This window comes from Notothenia rossii (assembly GCF_949606895.1).
Source record: "Notothenia rossii genome assembly, chromosome: 8".
Lineage (NCBI taxonomy): Eukaryota > Metazoa > Chordata > Actinopteri > Perciformes > Nototheniidae > Notothenia > Notothenia rossii.
The window spans coordinates 9,830,294-9,854,598 of record NC_136906.1 but is presented as its reverse complement, the minus strand read 5'-3'; the positions used below and the strand labels follow the sequence as shown (position 1 = coordinate 9,854,598).

The window sequence follows — 24,305 nt, the reverse complement described above, 5'->3', positions numbered from 1 at the left end:
ATGCACCGTTGCCAGAATACCAACACCTGCATATATAGTTTGAAATACCTTCAGAATAATGTGATGAACACAGGATGATGTAGGTGCATGCTTGTGTTTCTGTGTTACTTCCTCCCGCACTTTACTTCTATTAATAGCATTGACCTGTAAACTCCTCACTTCCTATGTGATCGTCTCAGAAAACCACCAAGCAGCAGTGACTGGCTTTCTTGAGTTCCAGCACCTTAGATGCTGTTTCACCACTCTTTATTTACTGGCATGTATTACCAGCTGATAGTCATGTAAATGTTTGGTTCACCTGCCAAAATGAACCAAGTATATTCAAATAAGTGTTTACAAACGGACTATGGCTTTAAAATTAATCAAAATGATATCAGAAACGCAACATGGACTACAGCAATATCCAAACCGAAGGAAGTGCTATATTAAGTAAAGGCAAAAATATTTAACAAATATCAATCTGAATGAAATACTGTAGTGCTGCAAAGTAGCCCAGGTATTTAACAGACCTTATAAATAATCCTTGTTTGGTACAAATTATCTTAAAAATCACACATGATCCGATGATATTTTTATCATTGTTTTAAAAATTATCATTACCTCTAATATCACAAAACATCGCTTTTGCAATATCAGTCAATATCTTTGCAATTTCTGATTTTCGCCAAATCGTGCAGCCCTAACAAAAAATAATCTTCATGTACAGGTGGTACTAAAATCTTGAATTTGTGCTAAAGAAAATCGTATTTCTTCCAGCTGGTGCCTTATGAATTAGGGTATTACTATGATATATATACAGTATATGCTTCTATACCTATTAAAATGGCCATGCACTTTTAACAGAGACAAACAAACTAATTGCTGCCCTGCTTTTAGGCTATTTTTCCATCCTTTTAGCATGGGGGGAAAAGGAAAAACCTTAATTAAATTAATGAAGTTGTAGTCCTTACATGTGATGAAAATGAAGATGAAACAGATATAATTGAGTGAGAGCTAAAGAACATGTTACAGTGCAACACTAGACCGAAGAGGTCATGTGAGATTTGACATTTCCTATTCATCTCGTTTACTAATATACGAGAGCGACGGGCATGCAGCTCTAATGAGTCATGTGACCTGAATGTGACCTGTCACATCCTGTTAGTCCTTTAACTTGAATATGCCAGGCAATACGCTCATCGTTATTACTTATGAGTAATATAAAAAAGATGTATTATTTAAAATATAATTGGTTACGAGAATTAGAGTACGTGCTTGCTGCTCTCTAATGCCAAACGACTTAACCCACATTCTAAGAGTCACTCTGTCCCTGGGAAATAATGTCTGATGTTAACTAGAAATGTAGTAAACTAGAAAGGTGCACTCATCACCAAGGGTGTCATCCCAAATGAAAAGAAAGTAGAATCTCAATCAATCTATCAATTGTCCCCAAACAATTCTGCAACAGTCTTGTAGCGTGCTACCAAAAGAGTTTTTTTTAAAACAAAGTTCACACATAAATCTCAGGCTATTTGGTACAGGAGTATGCGAGTGCACAGAAAAACAGAAAGATACACGTACACCACGCATAACCCAAGACATGTCTTACTCCCATGTGAAGATAATGATCTTCAAAAGATCATTCATTGTGTGTATTCATCGTCCTAATGGGGACATAAATACCCAATTAAATGGCAGCTTATCCACCAGTTTGTCAAGTCACCTCACCTAAAGCCACACTTGTCAACATTGTCATGGCGCAAAAAGGTAGCCAGGAATTTTAGGGTTCATCCTCTGGGAAACATGAATATTGGTTTAACATTTTCTGGCATCCCATCCGCCAGTTTGTTCAAGTATTTCACTCAAAACCACACATGTCAAAGATGTCATGCGGAAAAAGGAAAAGCCAGAAATGTTAGGGGTTCATCCTCAGGAAACCCTGACCATCAGTATAAAATCTCATGGCAGCCCATCCACTAGTTTCTCAAGGTTCTTTACTTAAAACCAAAATGTCTACTTTGTCGTGGTGCAAAAGGAAAAGCCAGAAGATTCATCCTCTTGGAATTATACATGTCGTTATAACAACTGATATTTGTCCCATCCTCCAGTTGGTTAAGGTATTTTACTCAAAACCAATTTTAACAATGCTGTAAAAGGAAAAGCCAGAAATGTTGCGGTTCATCCTATAGTCACCATTAAAGTCGACGTAACAAGACATGGCATCCCATCCACTAGTTTGTTGAGGTATTTCACTCAAAATGTCAACGATGTCATGCTGCAAAAAGCCAGAAATGTTAGGGGTTCATCCTCAGGGAACCATGACCATCTGTATGAAATGTCATGGTAGCCCGTCCACTCGATTTCACTCCAAACTACAAATTTTAGGGTTCTTCTTTTGGGGACCATGCCAATCCATTCGCTAGTTGTTGAGATGTTTCAGCCTTGACCAAACTGGGGACACTGACATCCCTAAAGCCATGCCATAGCCAACATTCGAGTTTACCCTGCCTATTTTCAACCCTGATATCCCTTCACATCTATCTGCTCTCATTAATCAACGCTGTATATTCAGTTCCCTAATGAATGCTAGGGTATTCCCAGATGCCAGGCCTCAGAAGCAAACGTGACGTGATGAGTATCTCGCGGCTTGTTTTACAGTGATACTAACATGATGTCCTGTCAAGCTTAATGGAGATCATGTCCCTCCGCATCTAGAGGGTTAGTCTTCGGGCGCGGCACGTCTGCCACTCCCAGGAATACATAACATGCAAAACTCGATCCTGTCTGCATTGAACAATAAGCAAAAACAACAGTTCATCCCACGGTGACAACATCATGGGAACTTGTTGCCATTTAGAACATCTCTCACTAAACCAGAAATGTTGAATACACCTTGCGGTAACGGACATTCAACTGCCTGATTCACCTTAGGAAAAAAAGGAAAGGACACAAGGATAGAAGGTTTTTGTTAAGCCCCTTGATGCTGATTTGTGGTATTGAGCTAAATGAATAAGCCTTGACTTGATTTAATTAGCTTTTAAATGGTGTAGATGAGAGTTAAAAACTCAACCAGGCTCATAAGGTGTGTGAAGTACACAAAGAAAGTGGACTAAACACAACTAAGTAAATAGATGTCTTGTAAAAACTTGACTTGATCATGACTTATATAAGTAATTGCCATGAAACAACTTTTTCTTTAGTGCAGCGGTTCTCACTCCCTCTGGCCCGGTGCCTAAGATAACTGATCTGTTTCTGCTCCAAAGCCACGGCAGTCCTGTGATCTTTCTTTACGAGCTGCACCTCTACGTCAAACCTTGCTGCCTCAGTCACAGCTCCGCAAATTAAACATGCAAATTCAACCTATGGAGAATTCCCATAACTGTCAAGAAAAACGGGTTTCACCTCCATCACAGGAAATGAAATATGAACACCGTGGAAGCTTTTGATTTCTGTAACACCCTGATGTGACAACAGATACAAAAAAATACACGTTTTGTCCAAGTGCTGCTTCACTGTGTCGTTAAAAATACAAAATCTCTGGCAGCTTAAATTCAAGAGAGAAGACAAACGAGGAAGGCGCTGATGACAATGAGAACAGATGTGTTTTTAATGGTTTAGGGAGAATAGTTGACATTGAAAGACAAATTGTGCTTAATAACCGTGTTGGTTTAAGTGATTTCATTAGGGGGGAAAAGGACTATATAGAAGGAAACAAAGCAGCTGTTCATACTGATCCGTTGTGTGGATAATTTTAAGTAAGATTAAACTTATTTTTCTAAATTCAAAACAGTAAAACTTTCCTCAAATTTGAAGTTAGAGGATATTTTAGTAGGACAAATCCAGCATATCTATATAGATTGTCTAGTCAGAATATCTGTATAGGAGTGAAACAAAATTATGATTTTTATTTTCCATCAATAATTTAAAATATTACACAGATTCACTTCAGCTTTTCTCTGTGAGTGAAAAAAATTACTTTAATTACTCAGAAAGCTCTCCATTAAAGGTAGGGTAGGTAATTCACTTCAGAAACACTTTTTGTTATATTCCATGGAATGCTCTTAACATCCCGATAGCAATGAATATATTAAATGCTTTGACAATAATAAATAAAAAAATTCATCTCTGGAAGCCGTGGCGCTGTAAAAAGCACGACCAATTATCTGAGCCGGCCCGGCTAAAATAACTGGATGGCCTACCTGCCTGTCAGCCTTCCATCTGTGCACAAACTTATCTCGTGCCCTCATTGGTCATGTGCGCGTTCGTGTGTGTTGGAGGAGGGGCTCTGTTAGGAAGTCTGAAGGAAGGGGCAGATTTTTTTCGACTGCGTACTTTCAAATTCTAGCGCACTGGAGCTGGTTTCTCCACCTACCCTACCTTTAATAGGATACGTTTCCTTGTAACTTATTTTGTTATAAAAATAAACCCTCCCGAAAAAAACTTGGTAAAACAGTGTCTTTGGAGCGTATCAAAGAAATGACACAAAAAGACACAAACAAAAAAGACAGGAAGTGTCATGCTCACCCTGGCGAAGTGCTCGGGGTCTCTCAGAAAGACGGTCCTCTCCTTAGCGATACTGTTGCTATGGTAGAACTCCACCAGCTCGTTGAGAGAGGAGAAGAGCTCGTCCCACACGTAGTACTGACAGCTGCGGTCCTGCAGCACCTTGAAGTGCTGAACATGGTCCCCATAACTACAACACAAACACACAGAAGATTAAACTTAATCCTATTTTAAAGCATTTGATGATTAATGCCAATCACTCAAGCATAGATGAATCACTGAATCATAAATGGTTACAATTAAGATCTCATAAACCAACGTTGTCATCTGTTTCAACTTGTAGGAACAAATATAAAGCTGTCACTGCATCAGCCTTTTCCCGTCAAGATGAAGTTACCAACATACGGATGAATAGTTCATGAGAGAATTTATGAGTTTTAATCATGAGACTGGTGTACCGTGTGAAACAAAACGTCAACCTTGATTTGTGTACATAATTAATACATAACTTCATTTATGTTTATTTTGGCCTCAACGATGGTCTTGGCCTAACATAAGGTTTTCCTTGCTTAAACTTAACTAAGAATTCGTTTTTGAATTTACATCGCTAACCACGTTCAAATCTGCAACAGTGCTTCGGTATGGGAAGTTTTTCATTGACTACTTGAATTCACAGTGTCAAGTAGGTGTTAAAACATTGTTCTTATGTGATGAGTTGGGTAAGGAGAATGGCGTGTTTACAGTATGACACCTGAAAAGCTTAAAGGGGCCAAATTATACTTTTGGAGGTTTTCCCTTTCCCGTAGTGTGTTTATATAGTTTTGTTGTGCATGTTAATGGTCTGTAAAGGCTAAAATCCCAAAGTTCCCTCCAGAAGTACTTTCTCTCCCACACACTCCCCCCCTTCCTGAAACGCCTCGATTAATTTGTGGGACATAATCTGGTCTTTCTGTGCTTTTTGGACACATTACATTTTGACCAGATTTGAGTTCACAGCCACAGTCTTGACCTTTAAGTCCTCAAAGCATTAGCTCCACATTAGCTCCACAGCTGTCAGCTGTTGGAGCTGGCATGCATTCAGTGCAGTTCTGTTCATTTGCCTCACTGGAGCCACCACTTAATTCTTGTTTTATTTTTAATTTAAATTAAAACCTTTTAACCAATCAGACCAGGTCTGTAGTGAATAATCTGGCACAAACAGTATGCGAGTGGACACATTTACTACATTCTTGAAGAGAAACCCACGTTTATGCTAATTCTAATAAGTACAGAATGGAGGCAGTTATAGGAGTCACTTTTTGGTGTGTGTGAGTAACATTTAGAAATGTAAAGAGCGGGAACTGACATTTAGGTGGTCTGCTCTGGTGGTCTGGAGGATTCTGTGCAAAGCAGATGGTATGAAACATAATGCCCATTTAGACATGACTAATTTTCACACAGTGTAATGTATTAGTTTGCATTTTGATGAGTACAGGTTTCCTAGAAGAAGAAAACAAGTGTGTATATATATATAAATATTAAATCAGTGGACACAAATAGCCACAGTGTTAGAGTGCCTGCCTTGTTTTTATGATTAAAAGAGTTTGGCCAGTTTCCGTTGGCAATCATACCTGCTTCATATCCTGCTATGCGGTGGTTGCTTAGTAACTTGCCAGCTTATCTTTAGAAATCTGGACACCTCACCATGATCATACGGTTATATAACTGCCTCCGATATGCAGCGGAAGTCAATGCAACTCCTCCATCTTTCTAAACGCATCACATTTGTGTGGGGCTCAAGTTAATGACGGCCAGGATTTAATATCCCACGTTTGGAGAAAAGCTAATTCAGTTAAGGCGTGGGAACACTATAGTTTCTTTGATATATTGGCATCATTTGTGTCCCGTAAAAGTGAATAGATTCCTAAAAACAACGCCCTTGCTCACACGATATAGCGCTTGCGTTTTAACTTCTCTGAACTCCTCGCCTATCTAGTCGGACTGGCGCTGCTCCAAGCTTGGGAAAAGTAAATGAGCATCAGCTTGTTTTCAACAGAATTCCTTTCTCTATTCAGACGCCAAGATCTAAACGACTCCCTGATGACTGCATGGCATTCAGCTGACACCTCCACCCTGCCCTTCTTCCTCCGCCTGCTTCTCTGCTTCACCCTGTGTGTCCTTGTTTCCCTCGACTCACCCTTCGTCATTCCCCCGGAAAATGATATAACTGTACCAAAAAAGGATGCTTTCTTGCCGAAAACATTCATTCGAGTCAAATGTAAATTAACTTATTTTTGGATTGACACTGTACCCCTCTTTGTAGTCTTTGTAGTCAGCAGTTCTGTTTTTTTCTTTGCCTTTGGGTCTCTCATTCTTCTCTATCATCTGACTTCTATCTATCTTTTCCCTCCCTACCGCAGTTCATCTCGTTATCTCCTCCTCTCTGTCTCCCTCTCCTCTCCTGATTCAGCCCTTTCCCTCCACTGAGTCACACACAACAATGTGATCCGAATGATCTCCATCAACCCAATCGCCCTCCCCAGTTGTCTGACGCCATCTGCTGCCCCCTACTGGTTGGCTCTGTTACTGCCAGCAGCTGTTTTTGTCCAACTGGGACAAAACATTGGTACTTCAGAAGATATAAGAGCGTGAATGACAAAGACATATTTAAAGAGATTCTGTGGAGGTGGGGATTATGGGCAGGATGTAGACAGGGCCAGGACTTTCCCTTTAGGGGATTCACAACAATGTCGCGAAGAATGAATTGCATCAAACACTAAGAAGGAAGGAAAGGGGAAACGAGATATTCCTTAAGGTTGTGCTGGAGGCAGAGTTTAAACTTCCTGCAGCTGTTATGTAACAATGATGTGTCTAACATGTTGTTTTGGGGGTTTTGGGGTCCATTAAAAGTACAAGAATAAAATCCCCATACATCATAAATGTTATATGTTGTATCGAATACCTCAAGATCCAAAACAGTAATGTAAAAATAGTGAAGGCTCTCTTTTGTTCTAGTGGGTCCTTGTAGATATCTTCATTTAATCCAGTGGTTATAATATGCTGACATGCAGAGACTAAAAATAATTCACACACACACACACACACACACACACACACACACACACACACACACACACACACACACACACACACACACACACACACACACACACACACACACACACACACACACACACACACACACACACACACACACACACACACACACACACACACACACACACACACACACACACACACACACACACACACACACATGATAGTTAGATAGATGGATAATGTAGCTAGGGCATTTTTCAAGTTTGTAAAAGTTGGTTGTATCAAAAATAAAGTTTTTTCCAGGAAATGGACAGATCTCTGGCAAACTGATATATAAAGTAGTTACATTGAAACGGCACAAACCACCTTTATTTCAGACTGGCAACCTGAGGTACGCATACAATCAATGACGTTTTTCTTGAAGATCCTTTAATAGTCGTGAATGTTGGGAAGCGATCTGCTTAGCATTATTTGAGAGAGATTGTTGCTCTTTAGTTCGACCTATTAATTCCATGCTGTGTCAGCAGGGAAAGAACAAACACATTGCTGTAGTGTTTCCATACAGCTGACCAAAATCGCTTCAAATATTTATTGAGCAACACTTAGACTACAACATCACCTCTTTACGCTCAATTTGCCCTGTGTTGCAAACACACTGCAAACTACTCCATCTCTGTGCCACTAGAGTAAACGAGTGCTATTTAAAATGTTAAAAACAAACCATGAGAAGATAACAGGGAGCAATCGTAATAAAAAAGAAACACAGGCTTCTATATCAGCTGTATCATACTTTCATCACCTCATGTACAACTTCCTACACACCACAATAAGGTCATACGAACAATGGAAAGATAATCATACTACTTTCACTTGACCGTTGCTCATATTCGGAGTTGTTGAAATCATTATAAACACTAACTAGGAAGGAACAAACACGATGGTGTCAATACGATTTCTGATTTATATGAAATCCTACCAGCAGTGGCTTGTAAAAGAGCAACAAAACAAACACTTAAGACAAAGAGGAAGATAGAAAGCAGATGTGTTTCAGCTATAGAGTGTTAGGGTGATGTCACGTAGACGTCTTTATTAATTATTACCCAGAGACATCAGAGAACCAGTGTGCATAACGCAGACAGCATCTGTCTCAACTTGATCACAAACTCTCTCCCACCACACACACACACACACACACACACACACACACACACACACACACACACACACACACACACACACACACACACACACACACACACACACACACACACACACACACACACACACACACACACACACACACACACACACACACACACACACACACACACACACACACACACACACACACACACACACACACACCAAGTGCCCTCTCATCTCCCTGATCCAGTGTAATTAAGGCCCACAGCGATGGAGAGATTATTTTCTTTTTCCAAGTCAAAGGGAAAGGGTGGGAGAGAGATTAAGAGAGAATAAGAGAGATTGAAAGAGAAACTGAAATAGATGTGGTGATAGAAGAGCGAAAGAGCTATTGTAGAAAAAGAAGAGGGCAGAAGTTAGAAATGAAACTTTAACTCGGAGCCAACGACGTTTGAAGGTCACCCCACACTGACTCTCCATCAATCCAGGATCACTTCCCTGTCCTCTATCTGTCTCTCCTCCTGCTGCCAACTCCCCTTCTTTTCTAATCTGCTGTTCGGTTTCCAAACCTCTGCAGATGTCTGGAATACTTCACACAGTCACGCTGACACCTCCAGCTGTCAATTTAACTCAGTGTGTGAGTGTGTGTGTGTGTGTGTGTGTGTGTGTTTCAGTAGCTGATGATCTTGTCAATGAGTTTTCTGAGTGTGCGTGCTGCAAATCACGATTACATCAGCGTTAACATGCACCTGTCTGTTAGTGTGTGTGCGACCGCCTGCCGCCCGTTATCTCGTGTATCACAGTCTGAGTCAAGCGTGTCACTGAGTTCAACTCTTCCTGCAGCATCAATACATAATTCTTTATCACCTGTTTCGAAAGATTGGCCAGGAGAGGAGGAGGAAGTGTATGTGAGGTGCTGAGATGGAGCAAACGAGGTGACAAGTGATAAAACATGTTGGGCAATTTTGGCGAAAATGTACCTCATTCATCATACACTTAAAAAAGAACAAACCCTGTCTAACCACATGTAGATAAAACTAATTATGGCAACTTCCTTAAAAACATGTTTTGACATTAATGTGTTTTTTCTTTTTTTGGCCAAGGGTTAGGCTAATTCGTCTTTGCGCTGTGCAAAGTTAATCTGCCAATGGTTTTAGCTTCGTATTTTGACTATAGACTACAAATATGAGAATATCAATCTGCTCATTTAACTCAGAAAAAAACATCCAAAAGTGTATTTTCTCAAAATTTCACAGACTATTTTTTGCATTTCTCTGCAAAGTCTATCATGTTGTTATGGCTTTTCCAATTGGTCATACTTTTTCTTTAACATGGTTGCATGTTATGCGGTAAACCTGCTGTAGACTCAAACTTAAATCTGTTATATGACATTTGCCAAAATGGAAAACATAGGCAGAGCATAGAGTAAGGACAGAATGAAGTGTGAACATTTGAATAAAAATAGTTTTAGAAAAAGAAAGAAGACCCCCTCTGGAGGGTTTATTTCCCAGAGGACCGGCTTATTTAAGCTCGACTGTCAATATCAGAAAACACAGAAATAAAGTGAAGTGAAATCATGCATACTTAAACCCCCCTTCATCTGCCATAAGCTCCTTCTTCTCTTGTCTTTGTTATCTGCAGTCCCTGCTTGCTCTTTCCCTCTCTTCATCTCTCTTTATATTCTCCCCCTTCTTTCTCTTTCTCTCTGTATTTATGTTTCTGTCTCTCCCAAGTCTCTCTCAATTGTCTTATGGTCACTGAACTGTGGCTTTCAATTGGTGCCACTGAGCTCTGGCATAAGCTGTGGAAGCCTAAAAAGAAGACCAGTGCATTATTCTCTTTGTTCAAAGTAGTGGCATTGATCAAAAAATAATAATACAATGAAACATAATTGACTGTTTAATACAATAGTTGGTTCAGCTTTATTTTTCTGGGATGGTTTTTTAAATCATCAAGCACCCTTCCCGATAGTAAGATAAGAAGATAAATTTCAATTTCATCGTGGTTAGCTTAGCCTAGCACAAAGGCTGAAAGAGAGGGAAATAGCTAGCTTCTGTACAAAGGAAGCATGTTTATAAGCATGCTTTAGAAATGCTGGTCTATACATTTTGTAACCATCAAACAGAGCTAGGCTAGCTGTTTCCCCTGTTTCCTGTCTTTGTGCTAAGCTAAACTAAGCTAGATGTTGATAAGAGAGCCAATATTTTTCCAAAATGTTATCTTTTCCTTCATTGACCTGAAGGTGCACAAAGCAACACTTACAGTAAAGGACACATGAACTTAAAGGATATGAAGCTAATTACTGCCAGCAACATATTTGTATTCACAAATAGTGTTGCGCAACTTAAGCGACTCACTTATCCGCCATTTTTTTCAACATTTTGTCCAGATGTATTCATTTAGAGTAGACTCATTCAACTGTTTTAAAGCACTCCTCTTTCTAAAGTACCATTAATGTGTTACTTAAAGCTTGAAGAAGCTATGTAGCTGTAAAATAAGCAGAGCCTAAAACAGGGGTCTCAAACTCAAGGCCCGTGGGCCAAATCCGGCCCGCGACTTCATTTTATGTGGCCCCGCAAGAGCTTGCAAAGAATATATTATGTTTATTATACGGTTACATGCCACTTTACAGAAGCAGGTTGCCCATAAACTACATATCCCACAATGCATCTCGTTTTGTGACATGCACACTGAAGAGACTTGCAATTATTTGCCCTGGATTTCTGCTTGCAGACGAAGCTAATGACTAAGTTATTATCCTATCCGATACTAATCCAATTCAGAGGCAATCATGTAATATAATACATTATTTTATATATATATATTATATATTTATATAGTTACAACCGGCCCTTTGAGTGCAACCTTTATGCGAATGTGGCTCGCGATGAAATTGAGTTTGACACCCCTGGCCTAAAGGGTCAGTTCCCTTTATGGTTCCCATTTGAAGAAGTGACGCTGACAAGAAACTAATGATGACTGATGTCAAGTCAGCTCTTTATTGTGAGCCATCAGGCATTGGCAGCATAAGTCAGTGATATCTGAGGGCCATGTCAAATATGGTGGCATCAATGCTGAATTTAAACAAATACAAGAGAAACAGCTCAGTCTGTTTTTAGTGGGCATTTGAGAGTATGCCACATTTAATAATGCTTTTAGTGGGCCGGAAGGATTTTTTACCGTGGCTGAAAACGTTGTATAAAAGTGGACATAAGGCCAAGAAACCACACAATGTTTCAAATACATCTAATTTGTTGACATACATTAGGTTCAGACAGACCAGATCACAATGAAATGGAGTGCTGTGTATATGTGTCTGCATGCGTGGGCAGAACACCATACTGTTCAGATAGCAAACTGTCGAAGAGGACTGAGCTGTGGCGAGACAACCTTGAGCTTTATCACACGACGAGACATCCTGCAACCAAAAAGAATCAGCAACTGCTTTTAGAGTTTGACTGAAAGACAATACAAATTAAAGACATTTGGTACCAATTCAGGGGCGAAAAAGGTAGTTAAAACCCCAAAAAACCACCTGAACTAAAATAATTAAAAGTGCTTTTCAGCTTCAGATATTGGGTTGTGATTATGTTCGAGTGAACCTGTTTTTTCCCCCATGTGCGCCATCTGCTTTTTCCACGGTTACTGATTTCTTAGAATGTCTTTTGATGACTCACAGAGACAGTGCACAGTTTTTACATTTGCTTCGCTCGGCTGTGAGTTTAAAGTGTGGGTGGTCGGATATTGATAGTGATTGTGGTAGTGTGAACAAGGAAGTTAGATTTTCCATTTGAGAAAAGGAAAAAGCATGTCCCTTGCCAGTGTTGCGAAATACTGCAGCAACAAAACACAGGTTTACCACATGCTGCTTTTGGACTTTTTTGATACCTCAGCTCCTTTTCCTCAGAATTTCTTTTCCCCAACTGGATCTATATGACAGCATTGTGGTAGAGCCTAGCTAAGCAAAATAGATTCCTCATCTCTCTTTATAAACGTCTATGTTCACTTTGCTCCACTTTCCAAAAATAAGCTACTAAATAACCCATTGGGACAGTTCCTCTGGCACAGTCTGAAGCTATTCCCCAACCACATATTCTTTCATAACCACCTTTCACAAAGTATTCTGGAAAGAAACTGCTTAAAAATATTATCCCTCTAGTCGGTCCGCGGCGATACATCTCTCTGTGAACCATTTGAAGTGGGAATCACTCTGAGGTTTAGTCCTTGTTATTTAAAAAAAAAAAGTTTTAGGAACCTGTGTGTGCATTCTTCATTGTTGGATATTTTATAGATAAATTCAAGTATATTCTTGTACACTATGTTTATTCCAAGAAACAGAAAATACACAAGTTAAATGAAGACAGACTTAGCTGAATGTGTTGTGTTCATTAACCCTTGAAGAGCTTTCTGATAGTTCAAAGGAGCAACTTAAAAAACAAATCAACACAAATAGCAAGGTCACCATGGGTGAATGTTTTTGACAAATAAACTTGAATAATATAATTATTTATCACCACGATGATCCTTAAATAACACCAATCCTAACATCGGTGCACCTTCAACACCATGAAATACTTCCACAAGGACTACTAAGGTGATTTAAGGATGCATTAATGTCTATGAAAATGAATAATGGCGTCCTCCTTGACTTTAAAGTGACAATAAAACCGATTTACGACAACCAAATTATTTCGGAAATTGAATGATTACTCGGATAGGGCAGACTTAATGCAAGGCCATTTTCTTAAGGGCGAAATAATGCGTGTATCCGCCCTGTGATTCACACCAGCAGTTAATGGCTCTTCCTTTGTAGTATTATACAAATTCGGCACGTAGTTTTTCTGTATTCCTTGGGACAGAAAAGACAAACCAACAAACAAACCAAAAACATAACCTCCTCTGCCTGATTTCTAACTTCACCAGCACTCTTGGCTCCATTCATGGCTGTGGAAGTGGATTTTCAAGGACTGACGTCAAAGCCTTGCCAAGCTGAGTCGGGCTGAAGTTTTCGCAGTTACTGCTGTCAGGATGTCTCCTCCGACAGGAGAGCTGTCAGCACACAAGGACCACACACACACACTAAACACCTGACCCAATTTTCAAGCGTCTACAAAATCCAGCAACAACAGCCAGTAAGCATCAACAAACAAGTAGCTTCAAAATCCTCTCTTGGCAAACCTGTTTATGTTTGTCCTTCTCTGTTATTTTCCATTTTGATTCCCTTAATGCTGCAACCTGCTTTCCTTTCCTGCCCTAATGCTTCCAAAGGCCTGTCCTGAATCCAGTTGGAGAGAGATATCATGCCCAAACCAACCCACAAATCCAACTCTCGACCCCTGATTTCAAGCCAGTTTGTCTGACAGCCCTGGCAGCACAGAGAAAAGCCAACCCTCTCTTCCAGGTCTGGCCCCCAAACACCCAGACGCTCCACTTCCATTATCCTCATATCCCCCAGGAGCACAACACCAAACCTCAGCTGCACCCCTGTCTGCTATCACCCGGACAAGACAGCCGATCGGCCCCATCAGCAGCTCCAGATGCCGCGGTGTGCCAGACAGGATTAGCACACATCAGGCCAGAGGGGTTGTTGCAGATCCTCTTACCCTCCTCCTCCCCACATCTTATCCTCCTCTGCCCGCTCCTCTGATCCCCTGGCACCAACACAAGTCTATGCACACTCGCAAACTTTAATATTGATCCAGCAAGCGACAGATACATGAGCAGACACATTATGTCAACTGGTGAATGTGCTGCATTTGTATTGTGCTTTTCTCAGCTTTTCATCCCCTCAAAGCCTTTTTACATACAAATCACACCAGTCATACAGAGACATAGGCTGCCATACAAGGTTTGAATGTGTGTGACTGTTTGTCTTCTCAGGGAGAATAACATACACACAAGATTCAAGGCTTGTAATGTGGACATTAGCTTCAGTGTGGATATGGCAATGAAAAACATAGATCACAGGCCCCTCTAACAGTGCAACATGAATATATATAGGACACAGAACCAATAAAACAGATACAATCTCGCACGTTGCGGACAAAGTTAAAAGCACACAATGAAATGTAAACAAACACTGAAATAAAACGAGAGAAAGGCAGAGTTGGAGAGGAGCCAAATACACGGCAGCCATCATCACCGGCGCCATACTATTGGACATGCCATAGGGAGCAATTTGGGAATAAGTATCTTCATGTTGACAGCTGTTGCTCATGGATGAAAGGGATGCATGGAGAGAATACATAGGCCAAAGTGGTGAATAGAGGGCCATCTATGATCAGCTCTCAAAATGTTAAAATGTCCAAATCCTTTATTTCCTACCTTACGGACATGGAGAACTCTCCAGGGGCGCTCTCACTCTCTCGGACCAGAAAAGCCCCGCACTCCCTGTGTTTCAGTCGACTTTCTGCCACACCGCGAGATATACGACCGGCAAACCAGCTGGGAGCAAGAAAGAAAACAGGAAGCAGAGATGGAAAGGAAGAAAGAAGTCATTGATGTTTCTGTTTAATGCATGTGAACTGCGTGGTTCTGGGGTCAGTGCAGCTACAATACAATGTTTTCACACATTAATAAACATTACATTACATTACATTACATTTAGCTGACGGTTTTATCCAAAGCAACTTACAATAAGTTCGTTCGACCAACAAAGTACAAACTTGAAGAAAACAGAATCATATAAGTACATCAGGTTTCATAGAGCCAAAACATTTCAAGTGCTACTCAACTGGCTTTAGATAAGCCAGCCCTTTATTAGTATATAAGTGCTTTGTTAATAGTTCTATCGACTAAGTGGAGTGGAAAGAGATGAGTTTTCAGTCTGCGCCGGAAGATGTAATAATAATGTAATGTAATGTAATTAATAAACGATTTGATTTGTTATCTAAACTTTTGATGTTTGTATTTTCAATGGAAATGCTGAGACTTAAAAATAGCTCACAGCAATAGAGATGAATGCTGACAAAGGCAAAAAGACAGCTTTAGAGGGAAACAGTGTAAAATTAGCACATTTGTGAAGTTATTTTTAAACACACTGCCACACAGGAAGAAAATCCTAAAATGCTGGATTTGAGTTGTCAGCCGTGTGGCGTAAGTAATGGTGCCATTTTTCATTTTTTTTCTCGCTCATTAGCCCTGCTTAGTAGAGCAGTTTGTTTGGATGCAGTGTTTGCATAAATGACATTCTGCTTTCACGGGCCTGTGCTCTGCAGGCAGATTGATGGCTCAAATGAGGGGAAAGCACATTGAATATGGAGGATGTACTACGGTGCTCTCTTGGTGGAGGTCATGGGGTCAGAATTCTGTCTCAGTGAGGAAATGTGGAGGAGGAAAAGCACTCTTAGACGGCACATCTCCTCACGCTATGCACAAAGTTAACTAAGCAGCTCCAACTGGAATGTGCATTAACAAGCCGCTGCAATGTTTACTGTTTGTCCCAGCACAAAGTTGAACCCAGCTGGTGTATTTCCATCTGATGGAGATACAGTGTGTACTACCAGCAGCCTTACTGAACACATACACGGCTGTATCATGTGTGATTACGTAAGGCACGGAGTGAGTGTGTCCCTTTGGGTAGGCTGCCTTATGCCGGAGTGCAGATGTCCAAAGCAGAGCAGAAAAACGCTCGGAGCGGCAAACACTCACTGATGAGTTGTTTAGATAGACCAGTGTTAGACGTTCAAAATATATTCATCTGCTTGTGTGTACTTACGCGTGTGGCCGCAGGTTGATGTAGTTTTTTGGCACAAAGCCTTTCCTATTTTGGAGCTCAGCTGTGTACCAGTTAGGATCATCCTCCATGTTGGTGATCTAGAAGCAAACACACACAGATGAAATATTGCCCATAACGATGTTGATGCATTCTATTACTGTCGGATGAACGGTCGCTAACATTACTCCCCCCTCCTCTGTGTACAGTATATCAATCTCTTCGCCAGGCCTCTCCTTTTTATTTCCGTTACAGCTGCTTCCATCCTTTTCGCTGTGTGAAGCGAGGTTGTCACATAAATTCCGAAAAGCACAAGATTATTGGCAAGTTCAAAATGTCCCATCTTCATGACTGCACAGGAGAAACAGCAAACATGTCTGCAATAACCTATGTTGCTGTACATACAAAGCAGAAGTGTCTACAGTTTTACCTTCTTATTTTCAATCCCAACTTGTCACTTAGGGGCGATTGGTCAGATCACTTTTAAACGCATGAGGTACCGAATAGAGTAATAGCAGCTATATATTGTTCAACGCGTAGAGTAGTCCGATAGACCTCAACATAACGCTACGTACGTGACGTAAGATAAGTATGTCCCTTAAATGCTTGTTTTAGAAAAAGGTCATGGTTTGGTCATAAATAAGTATGTTTGTTACATCAGTTAAATTGCACACACAAATTAAGTATGTGTTAGTTAAGTATGTAAAATGGTAAAAGTTAAGCAATCAGTTAGATAACTTTTGTGAATGACACACGCAGAACATGAACAGAGGTCTCTTTCTGTGTTTCCAACCCAACCTTTTCCCTAAGCGAACTTCACCCATCTTTATCCTACGTCACTTAATTCTCTTTCATAGTAAGTAAGGAAGTCCACAAGAGGCAGCCAAGCAAGTGCAAAGTAGACGCTTCAGGGTTAAATGGAGTATGGAAACACTGGGATGGCCTTCAATTATAATACACTGTAATCTGATGCCGGCTTTTGACTGATTTACTGCTCATTGCATCGATCATTGTTCAATCACAGAACCGAATGATTGCCCTTTTATTCAGCTGCTCATTTCAATGTCTGCCAGACAATATTTTAATTTAATATGAAGAAATCCCTCTTCACCCTCCTATTGTCTGCTTTAGTTTTTACCTGTTTTTTCCTATCTGGTTTCAATGGTCTGTTTTGTTTTTGTCATTTTTGATTCAGTATTCTAATCCAGCTGTTGACACTTCCTATCGTTTCAATATTTCAATCTGTTGTTTTGTTAGCTCTGCTTGGTTGGGAGTGATCTTGAAACCTTTTTTTTTCTTCATGTCCCATACAGAGATAAGGTTTTTATACCACAGTGCTGCTTTGTTTTATCAGTCAAACTCAAATAACCAAATCTATCAGCATTTAAACTGATAGCGTGCAGAGCGTGGCATAGGCCTACTGTTAAAACAGCTGAAATGTATCCTGCCTTTAATGGCACTGAGAAGATACAAAAACCCCTTTGGCAATGTTGCCTTCCTGCCAAAAAGTTGTCCTGTGCCCTCTCTGCCTTTAGGAACTTCATTTCATGCACCACCTACTTTAATGGTTGCACTGTGCAACTGTGCGAGCATTTCAAATGTGATGCCGGCTTTTGACTGATTTACTGCTCATTGCATCGATCATTGTTCAATCGCAGAACTGAATGATTGCCCTTTTATTCAGCTGCTCATTTCAATGTCTGCCAGACAATATTTTAATTGAATATGAAGAAATCCCTCTTAACCTTCCTATTGTCCTCAATCCCCCCCCCCCCCCCCCCCCCCTTACTTTGGTGTTCGCGGTCAAATTTGACTGGTCCTGTTTTAACTGCTATTACATTAACACAAAAATCATTAATCATCACCAAATGTCATTTAACACCCTTTCAAAGTGTAAATATTGTATCAGACTACTGGTATACATGAAAAACTGCAGTAAATATACAAAGAATAGACACTGAACATGTATTGCGTGTGCCAGGTGATCCATGTGGGGGGATGGGCACATAAGAGGGGGAAATGTGTCAAATTGTTCTGTGTGTGTGTGTGTGTTTGTGTGTACCAGGTGTGATACACATGGGGGGATGGGCACATAAGGGGGGGGGGGGGGTGGGGGGGAACACATCTACAGTATGTTTGTGTGTGTGTGTGGGTGTTTGTGTGTGTGTTTTATCTGATCCGGATGGTTACTAATTCCTTTTCTTTATGGCGGCCATTTTTGACCGGGAACACCATGGGTGTTACAAAGTTGACTAAATCGTCAAAATTCAATGAAAGTGGTGATCAGCAATTGTACATGTTCAAATGTCTACTGTGAAGGATATCATAAAACCTTAATGCAATCGAATGTAAAAAAAAAAACTTATGATTGATGAAAGTAGTAAATCGGTCAGATTTAACCCGAAGACAACAGGAGGGTTAAACAACCCCTATATATATTTTAGGAAGTTTAATACAACATGTTAGACGAGCATATTCACATTGCAAATGTAGGCCTCAGGTAATTCATTACTTTGACTCATCTCCTTTTCTCGACTCTCATGACAATTCCTCTCTTTGTCCTTCTTGCTTTTTCCATTGATGGGAGAAAATGAGAGATACTTCAACAGCTGTTCAATTTGCAATGAAATCAGCTTATCGTCTTCCTTATTTAAATCCAAAGCTAACCTTGCAGTGATTATTTCCTTCTTGAGAAAGGACCCGGCCTGAGTTAGTCTAATCCTCAGTTTAATCAATTATTTGTTTCTTTCTTTTCTCTCCATTTGCGTTTATGGGTTGTTTATGGGATGGGATGTTTATCATTGACCAACCCCAGTTATTCAGCTGATAGTTATTCAATCCAGCCTCTTCATACAGCGTCTACTATTTTGGAGTTCCAGTTAAGCCAGCAGATGTTCGGGGCAACTACAGTCGAGAATGCAGTGAAAGATAAATAACGATGTCTACAAACTAATTGTATTTCTGCATTTATACGCAGACATACGTTTAGGGAAATCTACACAAAAGCTTAATTGCTGCCAAAAATATATGTGAAAGATATGGATTTAAGTGTTAAATAATGAACGCTAGACTGTAAATAATATATTTAACAGAATCCCAAATGAGGCTATATATTTTGTTATTACAAACTAGCTTTTTGATTTTGCCAGTGAAAGAAGAGTCTGGCAAACAGCCCAATTCAAACCACAAATTGTCGTGTGTTAGGGTTTTTAGAGAACAAAAGAAACAGTTTCTCTTTTCACACTCCACTTTTGGCTCCTTTGTGTGGGACCTGGCCACATCTTCTTCCAGCTTTAAAAATGTTCATAGCTGCAACTTTTTTTATTTGAATATGGAGCTATTTGTATCATTTCATTACACTCAAGTCAGCCTTATTAATCAATTTCTAGGTGGCAACAGCAACACATTTTGCACAACACTGTACGAGTAGTTGTAAGTTTGTAAAGCGCAGGCCATCTGGTGATGCAAGAGGGAATGGATAATTGTGAAGAAATTATTTAAAAGTACTGTTTGACCCAAGTCTGAACCGCAACTGTTTGGCTGAGAAAAGACAGCAGTTTATCCTAGCAGAAGAAGACAAATTAAGGCGCTTAAGCGGAACAAATGTAGGTCCCCTTTTAGTCAAAGCAAATATGTTACTGTGGCCAGGATGTTGACCTAGCCATTAAGATAAGGATAGTATTGCGTCACAGTTGGCAGACCAAAGCCAAACAATAACACCATCATCATTTACAGAATGGACAGGACCATCTACGCATAAATACTGCTGGGAATAAAGAATCACATTTATCTATTTATTTAAAAGCAGTGATAAAGATGCAGAACTAAATGCCACCTCGTTATGGCTGCATCCAAAATCAGCTCCAAATCAACGTGTTTTCTATAAAGGGAAGTGTGTCTCGGATGAATAATAAACCACCCTACTGCAAACAAAATATGTAAATAGCACCTTTAGGCATTGTCATCCTGACACATTCAAATACATGTCATGGCTTATTTTGTTGTTGAGGTCTTTTCTTCCACTTGCCTCATCTGTTTCTTCCTTGAATAATTTCCAATGCTTTCCTTGCCTTTCACAAACTAGTAAAGCATAGGTTAGTTTCCATAACAATATCATAATAAGAGCAAGAACATAATTATGAAAAAGTCAGAGCTGCCGCCAAAACTCTTTGCACACAGTTTATGGAGGTTAAATCCTGTGGAGAAATTGATCTCGCTGTGTCTTCTACCATTAATGTGTGTGTTTACTGTATGACCGTGGAACAGCTGGTGCCACGCTATAATTCGAGAAGCTCTTGCTCTTTAATACTGAGGTTTACTGCCGATGTCTTAGAGGGACAATTTTCTACTACAGTAATTTCCAGCTGTGCAGGAACCATCCAAGCACTGCATTTGGCCTGGTATCCATCACAATAGAATATCAGCTGTAGAAAACGTTTGCTTTGCAACCAATAGCAAAAATAAGACTAGTTATAAATTAATATTTTCAAAATGTAAAATATGTAATCCCTTACTTTTGTTTTAATACACAAAGTTGTATTAAATAGTTGTCACCATTGTCATGTCTGTTGATTAAAGATTAAGTACAGCCAGCAGCAGCTTAGCTTAGCTTTAGCATATTACTAGAAAAACACTGGAACCAAAACACAAATAGGCCTACTGACCACACTAAGTCTTTTTCCAATTACATTACTGATAAAACAAATGAGATACAATGTGTTTATATTAGGCTTTTTTAAGCGTTTTGTAAGCTTTTAGTTAGTATTTCCTTATGCTAAACTAAGCCAGCTAGCTACATACTGTATTTAGCTACAAACATGACAGTGGTATCACACTTTAGGCCCTAAAGTGTAGGGCATTCACAACTCTTTAAATGCAAAGGCTTGATTGGTGGCCCTTCATAAACGATTGTGAGTGTGACCTAAATACTTTATCATCAGTTTGTGCAGGGCTGAAGTTATTATGAGTAATGGAGGACGTCAGGTGACATATGCAAAACGACAGGAAAACGCTGGCTCTTTCATGTGTGAAACCAAAACTCAGCGTTGACTTATGTTTAAATGACACATCTTATTTCTGTAAGATAGTTATGTCATGTCTTTTGAGTATTGTTCTTTATTTATCCATGTGATTTTAAGATTTCTAACAAACATTCTTATTTGACCTAAACCATGATTTACTCCCTAAACCTCACTGCTAGTTTAGTTGCCTAGACCTCACCAAGTATAATTTTTAAGCATTTATGTCACAAGACGTAACGCTCCCAACACCTTGGAAGTGTTAACGCTCAGGTATGAGAACGTGTTAAAATCTTCTAATCAGCAAAATAGAAAAAACGGGGATTTCCCCAAAAACATTTTAACACTTATTTCAAGTCAGACTGTCTGTTGGCTGTTTTTTTTTATACTGATAGATCTTTAGTCATCAACAGAAGCACACTTTTGCTATACGCTAAAGTTATAATAGTTGTAATTATCACAGCAGAAGCATAGAGAGAGAGAGAGAGAAAAGAGAGAGGGGGGTTCAATCTGTTGGTCTACTACTGCTGATTTAATGTGTGCTCTATGTTTTTAGATAGGTAGATAAATAGATGGATAGATAGATAGATAGATAGATGGATGGATAAATGGTAAGAAAAAAAGTGGAAGAAAGTATTTCTCTTACCTTTAGCAAGTCTCCCTTGTTAAAACTGAGTTCATCACCCTCTGTGGCACGAAACGTGTAAAGTGCCACCGCTTCCATGCCGAAACCTCACACACATACACACTCTCACACTCTCTCTGGGACCCCCACTAATGCCCCTGGCACATGGGGGCTTGAAAGAGGAGGAAATGTTAAAACAATAAAACAGATGAAGGGAAAAGATGCAAAGAAATAACAGACAAAGGAATGAAGAAGAGGAGAAAGACAGGAGAGGTCTGGACTGTCCACTTGAGCCAGAGAGCGCACGGAGAGTCAGAGGATGAGAGAGAGTAAGCTCGGCGAGGGGAAAAACACGACTGGCTGCTGCTCAGCAACACACCACCATGAGTAACGCTCAGAGAGAGAGATAGAGAGAGAGAGATAGAGAGAGAGAGAGAGAGGGGCAGGGGCAGAGGAGTGGGAGGCACTTCCTGTGTATATATTTGTCTCACACAGTTGGTGTGGTTTCTGTGGACTCTATGCATGTGTGTTTCTTCAATCAGTTGTCTGTATGCGTGTGTGGGTTGGCACGCACACTTCTATCATTGTGCTCACCAGTTTTAATTGTACACTTCTAAAGGTGAAAAGTCAGCTCCTGTTTGCCGTTCGCTCACCTAACACCTTCAAAGATCTCCATGAAGGTCAGGACAAGGTGATGTAGACACCTTGATGGAAACGTGAATTATTTATTCATGGCATAAATAAAACACCAGTGTAGTTCATATAGCACGCAGCTATATCAAAGATTTCCGTTTCAGTGTGTAGTTGTTCGGCCACAAGCCATAGAGCTTAATTTCCTCTTTGTTAAAGTTCCCTTATATAAAGTGTTATGCTCATTTTCAGGTATCACAACATTTAGTGCTTCTACTTTGACATGTCTCCATGCTTTAATGTTCAAAAAGCTATTTATTTTGCTCATACTACCTGTGCTGCAGCACCTTTTTTCACCCTCTGTCTGAAACCAGAGCCCGGTCTGCTCTGATTGGTTAGCTGGCCGGCTCTAATGCGATTAATGAACCGCTTAGAGATGTCCCTCCCCTTAGCCTATCACGTGTAATGTGTTGGAGCCCTAGCCAATAGTAGTTTGAGTATTACGTAGAGATGTCACTATGTTAGGGAAGTAAACAAAGTAGCCTTTGCAGACCATTTACATGCACAAATATACCTATATAACACGGTACAGGAAAGGGCAAACCCAAAGCATAATATCATTAATAACACATGTTTCCGTCCTCGTATACCCATACCTAAATCATGTTGACAGAAAATATTGCCCTACTTAAAGCGGACCTATCATGCAAAATGCACTTTGTGATGTCTTTTATACATAAATATGTGTCCCCGGTGCGTCGGGGAACTCACGCAGCGTCAGAAAATAAAACCCTCTCTCTTTTTCTCCATACCCAAGTCTTTTAAAAACGGGTGTACAACGAGCGGATAGATTCCATCCGAACGGACGTCAATTAGGCGGCGGACCCACAGAAAGTTGCTATCAGAAACAATGCCTGATGTGTTTTGGACGTCTTTGTTTACATTAGCAAGCCTCGCTAACACTCAGAGCTAACCTGTACTGTAGAGCACATGTGTTTAAAAAGCAGGAGATAAAAAAAGAACTCACCTTGTGATAAACCTGCAAGAGAAAAAGCATTTGAGCTCCATACTATTTCTCTGGCACTGTTATTTTGGGGGTCGCGGGCTAAAAAAAGTTTGGGAACCCCTGCTCAATGTGGGTGGGACAATCAGGGGGTGTGGGCGGGTGGTGGAACTCAACTCCTCTCGGGGGGTTCGGGGGCATACTCCTCCGGGAAGATTTTTTTTAAATGCTGAAGTTAAAAGCATCAATCTGGTGCACTTTGAGAGCAAAATTAGGAGATTTTAAACTGTATTTTTGTGTTACTGTCCTATAGTATGAGTTGGAATTATTTCATATTCTCTTATTTTTTATAACTATAATGATCATATAAAGGTGTGCCTTGGAAATACTTATTTACATAAATGATTACCAAACCGTTTGAGACTACTTAGACTAAAGTTAATCTAAACACTCAGAGAGTCCTTCACCTCGCTGAGCTATAGTTATCAGTCTCTCAGTCTGACAGGAGAGGACTCTCCCTCCACCTCTTTAATAACCGCGCCTTATCCGGGTGCTAGTGGAGCACGCTCGTGAACTTTTAGCGCTGGAGCCTCGCAGCGTGGAAACTATAGGTTACTTACGTAACCCCAGTTCTCAGAGTAACATGAAGTG

General features: G+C 40.1%; 1 protein-coding gene across 1 annotated transcript; it reads right to left on the bottom strand.

The window, feature by feature from the left end:
• Nucleotides 1-4,205: 4,205 nt before the first annotated feature.
• Nucleotides 4,206-22,123, bottom strand: LOC307016451 (GRB2-related adapter protein-like). The gene is made up of 4 exons (XM_079645569.1): nt 22,043-22,123; nt 16,382-16,479; nt 14,989-15,108; nt 4,206-4,672 (listed from the first exon to the last, which is right to left on the bottom strand). The coding sequence occupies exons 1-4, from the start codon at nt 22,118-22,120 to the stop codon at nt 4,384-4,386; spliced, it is 585 nt and encodes a 194-aa protein (XP_079501695.1). The 5' UTR covers nt 22,121-22,123; the 3' UTR covers nt 4,206-4,383.
• Nucleotides 22,124-24,305: the final 2,182 nt, after the last annotated feature.